The following is a 5,321-nucleotide window of genomic DNA, read 5'->3' on the forward strand; positions in this document are numbered from 1 at the left end:
GTACCTTCTCCAGCAACTTCCCCATCACCAACGTCAGGCTCACTGGTCTGTAGTTGCCCGGAATATCCCAACTACCCTTCCTGTACAGGGGGACAACATGAGCAACCCTCCAGTCCTCCGGCACCTCACCTGTGTTTAAGGATGCCACAAAGATCTCTGTCAGGGCTCCAGCTATTTCCTCTCTCGCCTCCTTCAGCAACCTGGGATAGATCTGTCCACCTTAATATCCTGCAGTCGACCCTTCACATCCTCCCTCCTTATGTCAACATGATCCAGAGTAAACAAAGTTCTATTTCTAATCTCAAGATTCATCATCTCCCTCTCCTCAGTGAACACTGAAGCAAAGTAATCATTGAGAATCTCACCCATTTTCTCAGGTTGGCCACACAACCTTCCTTCATTACCCTTGAGTGGACCTTCCCTTTCTTTAGTTACCCTCTTGCCTCTTGTATATGAATAAACGGCCTTGGGATTCTTCTTAATTCTGCTCGCTAAAGTTATTTCATGACCCGTTTTAGCCCGCTTGATTCCTCGTTGAAGATTGGTCCTCCTCTCCCGATATTCCTCCAAGACCCATTCTGTTCTTCTCTGCCTGGACCTTATATACACTTCCCTTTTCCTCTTGGCTAGTCGCACAATTACTCCTGTCATCCACGGTTCACAAATCTTGCCTTTCCTATTTCTTGCTTTCAAAGGAACATGACTATCCTGCACTATCTTCAACCTATCTTTGAAAGCCTCCCACATCCCCTTCAGATAGCTGCCCCAATCTACATTCCTCAGCTCCTGCCGAATTTTGACATAATTGGCCTTGGCCCAGTTTAGTACTCTTCCCGAAGGAGCACTCTCATCTTTGTCAATGACTATTCTAAAACTTACAGAATTGTGGTCACTATTCCCAAAGAAATCCCCCACTGCAACTTCTACCACTTGGCCTGACTCATTCCCCAACACCAGGTCCAATATGGCCCCTTCCCTAGTTGGACTATTGACATATTACTCTAGAAAGCTTTCCTGAATGATCCTTACAGATTCTGCCCCATCCAGACCTCTGACATTGTGTATCCCAATCAATTTTGGGAAAATTAAAATCTTCCATTGCCACCACCCTGTTGTCTCCACATCTTTCCAAAAATCAGTTTACTATTTGTTCTACCTATTAACCCCAAAAAGCACCCCATTCTACCAAGGAGAATTCCTTTTATATCACTCTTACAGGGCTTAATTTAACTAATTCCCAGTCTTAAGAATCTGATAGCCCCTGCTTGGAATCTTCATACAACTGAGCTTGAACTTTCTCAGCTTCAAATATATTCTTCAGGAACACTTCTGGTCTGAAAATCTTACTGAACTCCTCACACTAATTCATCTTTACAATTCTAAGCCATCTTCTCCCTTTCTCAGGAATAATTGCTTTACACTTTTAACTTCAGATAAGAACCCTGTGCCAAAGTGAAACAAGTTTATTCCAAGGTCACTCCCAAAAACATTCCAGAATCTTGTATTTGAAAGTTCTGCTTGCCCGTTAAACTCTCCCTACATATAAAATCTCATGCCTCTTCAGGAAGTCTGTGTTTTAAAATAAATCATGGCGACAGAATTACTTACAAATTAATCATTAAACCTCCTTCAGACTCACAGAAAACCCACTAGTTCCAATCTCAAAACGCAAACTCAAAAGCAAATGATATTAAGATACAGATAGTTCTTTTGCAATGCAATTGTAGCATTCTTGTGCAAACCTGTGTTCTAGAAAAATCATGCTTTAGAAACAGCGTTTATAGTGTTGGTGATGTAATCGCGTTACAGCCAACACACATTTTAAAAATTCACACTTTAGAAACCATGTACCCAATTTGTCAATTGCATTATAGTGAATTCGCACTAATGAAACACGCGTTATAGCAGAATAACCTGTAGATTTAAATCATGCATCCTACATCATATTGAACAGAGTCTGTTGGTGTGCTGAGGGATTCAGTGTTCACAAGGCAATAATTGTCTCAACCAGGGTCAACAAACTATTACCACTTGCAGAGGTAAAGGGTGATCTGAAGCAACAAAATCATATAACAAAGCCTCATTCTACATAAAACAAATCTCGTGCAACTTCATGGCACGGATGTCAACATGTATCCATTAGGCACTCAACAACCAGTGCCCATTATACAACTTTTTTGTAGCTTCGCCCTTGATCCCTTTCACTGATTAAAAATCTCTCTGTCTCAGCCTTGAATATACTTAATGACTCAACTTCAACAGCCCGCTGCGGTCAAGAATTCCACAGATTCACAACCCACTGAGAGATGAAATTCCTCCTCATCTTTGTCTGATATGATTTGGAGACTTAGACCACTCTACACTCATGCACACACATATATACTCTCTCTCACAGAGACTCACAACCCCCCACCCCAGACATGCACACACATTCCCACACTCACAGACTTAAGATACTCTACACTCACTACGCACACATATACACTCTCTCTCACACTCACAACCCCCAACCCAGACACATACACACACACATACACACACACACAGACAAAGACCCATGTGCACACATATATTTTGTGGGGTGAATTTGTACTTGCAGAGTTATATTGTACTTTGCTCAAAAACTGCATGAATTCATGTAAAACTCTGTTTTCTCACTTTTTAGATTAGAATCAATCTAAACATCATGGCATAGACAGAGAACACAGGGGGCTAACACCTTCAACATATTGTCTAGCTAACACCAATTATTACAGCGAACCTGAGAATGCAACTTTTAAAAAAAGGTTTTGTGATTTACACATGTAAGAAGTGAAACTATCATGGTATTCAAACTGATGAAAGACTCAACAATCAAGGTATTTTTCAATGTATAATTTCAGTTACATCACACTGTAAAGTTTTGCTATAAATTCTGCGCCTTAGAATTGTGTCCTCCACTATCACCTGATGAAGGAGCGGTGCTCCGAAAGCTAGTGCTTCCAATTATACCTGTTGGACTATAACCTGGTGTTGTGTGATTTTTAACTTTGTCTGATATGGGTGCCTTCTTATTCTCAGACTGTTCTAGAGTCTCCCACAAGGGGGAGACATTCCACATCTAACCTGTCAAAGTCCCAGAAGGTCATCTCTCATTCTTCTCCATTCCAATGAGTAACAGCCCAATCTACTCAACCTCTCCTCATAAGACATTCCCTCCATCCCTGTATGAGCATAGTGAACCTTCTCTGGGCTGCTTCCAATGCAAGAATATATTTCCTTCGATAAGGGACCCAGACCTTCACACTGTATTCCGTCTGGGCTCTAACTCGTGCCTGGGAGAGTTTTCGCAAAAGCTCCACATTTTTCAATTCCATTCCCTTTGAAATAAAGGCCAACATTCTATGTTTCTTCCCTAATCAAGTCATATCCAGTTTCTGGGATTAAAGGACCTCTGTTGTTGATTTAAAAACCGTAGGTTGTTGCAAAGAATGGTGTTAACAAAACAAAAACAGGAACAAATCTAGAACCCTTAAACCTGAGATAAACAGGGTGAAAATCAGCAAATTATCAGTTTTTAATTTTGAAAGATACTCAATTTTAAAGCAAACAAGAGATATTACGAAACACAATTAAGCCACACATTTCTGTAACATTGAATTGCCTCAAACTCAATTGTAAATAAAGTAATATATTCTAAATGTCTATAATCACACAGTAATTATAAAAATTAAAGCAAACAAATTAACGATGGAATTATTGAAGCAAAAACTAAAGCTACCACAGTCTTAAAAAGGTTGTCTCTCAATAGAGAGAGACTGCTTCGGAACTTTTCCGATCCCCTGTGTCATGGTAACCCTCAGGTCAGACCATCGCCAATCTGTCTCTCTTTGAAGAATAAGTGAGTGTAATGAGAGACAACTTGGTGGGGGTTTAATCCTCAGGGTGACCATGTCACACCTGAGGGGAATGGTTCAGAAAGAGAGTCCTTCAAGTCGATGTGGGAATTGAACCCATGATGTTGGCAACACATGTACATCGCCATCCAGTCTTGAAGGGCACTTAACCTGGCTTGAAAAGTGAAGGTTACAAACAGAGCTTCACCCTGAAAACTGTCTTATTCACTTGCAACGCCTTCTCATCAATAACTGTCAGAAATCTCACTTTCCAACATCGCAACGGTATCGTTCGAAGATGGTCTGCCGGCTGCTCCGAATTGATTTTGACACGAGGGATTTATGGGAACCTGGTCAGATTCCAATGGGAGGGAGACCAGATAACCACCAATCAGTCTGTGCCTGGAATGTGGAACTCACTAGCACCGTGGGTGCTTGAGACGAATGACCAGGAATCCAGATGGTCAAAAGGAATGTGTTGATGGGCTGGGAATGAAAACAATGGAGATGTGGACATCCTCATGGCTCCTTTCGGCTGAATGGCCTGTTTCTGTGCATTGCAATTATACATTAACAAGGTACTCATCTTCCTGTTAACTTCCTGATTGCCACCACTTTCTCAAGGGGCAACTAGGGATGGGCAATAAATGCTGGTCCAGCCAATGGGGCCCAAGTCCCACTAGTGAATTAAAAGAATGACCATTGGCAAACCATGATTATATTGGTACAGTCTATTGAAGTAAATGCAATTGTTAAGGAGAGGTAGGAAGCAACAGAAGGAAGCTATTCAGATCCTTCAAGCCAACTTCATAATTCATTAAGGTCATGACTAATAAAAGCAAATTACTGCGGATGCTGGAATCTGAAACCAAAAGAGAAAATGCTGGAAAATCTCAGCAGGTCAGGCAGCATCTGTAAGGAGAGCTGACGTTTCGAGTCTAACTGACCCTTTGTCAAAGCCCCACCTTCAATCTAATGCCCCATCCTCATTTTAATGCCCCAAACTCACGCTAATGCCCCATCCTCACTCTAATGTCTCACCCTCAATCTAATATCCCACCCTCTCTCTAATGCCCCATCATCATAATAATGCCCCATCCTCACTCTAATGCTCCATCCTCACTCTAATGTCCCATCCTCACACTAATGTTCCATCCTCACTCTAATGTTCCATCCTCACTCTAATGTCCCACCCTCACTCTAATGAGTCATCTTCACTCTAATGTCCCAACCTCACACTAATGCCCCATCCGCACTCTAATGCCACACCGTCACTCTAATGTCCCATTCTCACTCTAATGCTCCATCCTCACTCTAATGTCCCACCCTCACTCTAATGCGCCACCCTCACTCTAATGTCCCATCCTCACTCTAATGCACCACCCTCACTCTAATGTCCCATCCTCACTCTAATGCTCCATCCTCACTCTAATGTCCCACCCTCAC

General features: G+C 41.9%; 1 protein-coding gene across 1 annotated transcript in view; it reads right to left on the reverse strand.

The window, feature by feature from the left end:
• Window positions 1-3,953: 3,953 nt before the first annotated feature.
• Window positions 3,954-5,321, reverse strand: part of LOC122552353 (adhesion G protein-coupled receptor E5-like) — a 37,077-nt gene continuing 35,709 nt past the window's right edge. Inside the window, exon 13 of the mRNA XM_043695103.1 lies at window positions 3,954-4,361. Coding sequence (XP_043551038.1) covers window positions 4,230-4,361 — 132 coding nt within the window. The 3' untranslated portion in view covers window positions 3,954-4,229. The remainder of the gene's footprint in view (window positions 4,362-5,321) is intronic.

This window comes from Chiloscyllium plagiosum, chromosome 8 (assembly GCF_004010195.1).
Source record: "Chiloscyllium plagiosum isolate BGI_BamShark_2017 chromosome 8, ASM401019v2, whole genome shotgun sequence".
In the NCBI taxonomy this organism is placed as follows: domain Eukaryota; kingdom Metazoa; phylum Chordata; class Chondrichthyes; order Orectolobiformes; family Hemiscylliidae; genus Chiloscyllium; species Chiloscyllium plagiosum.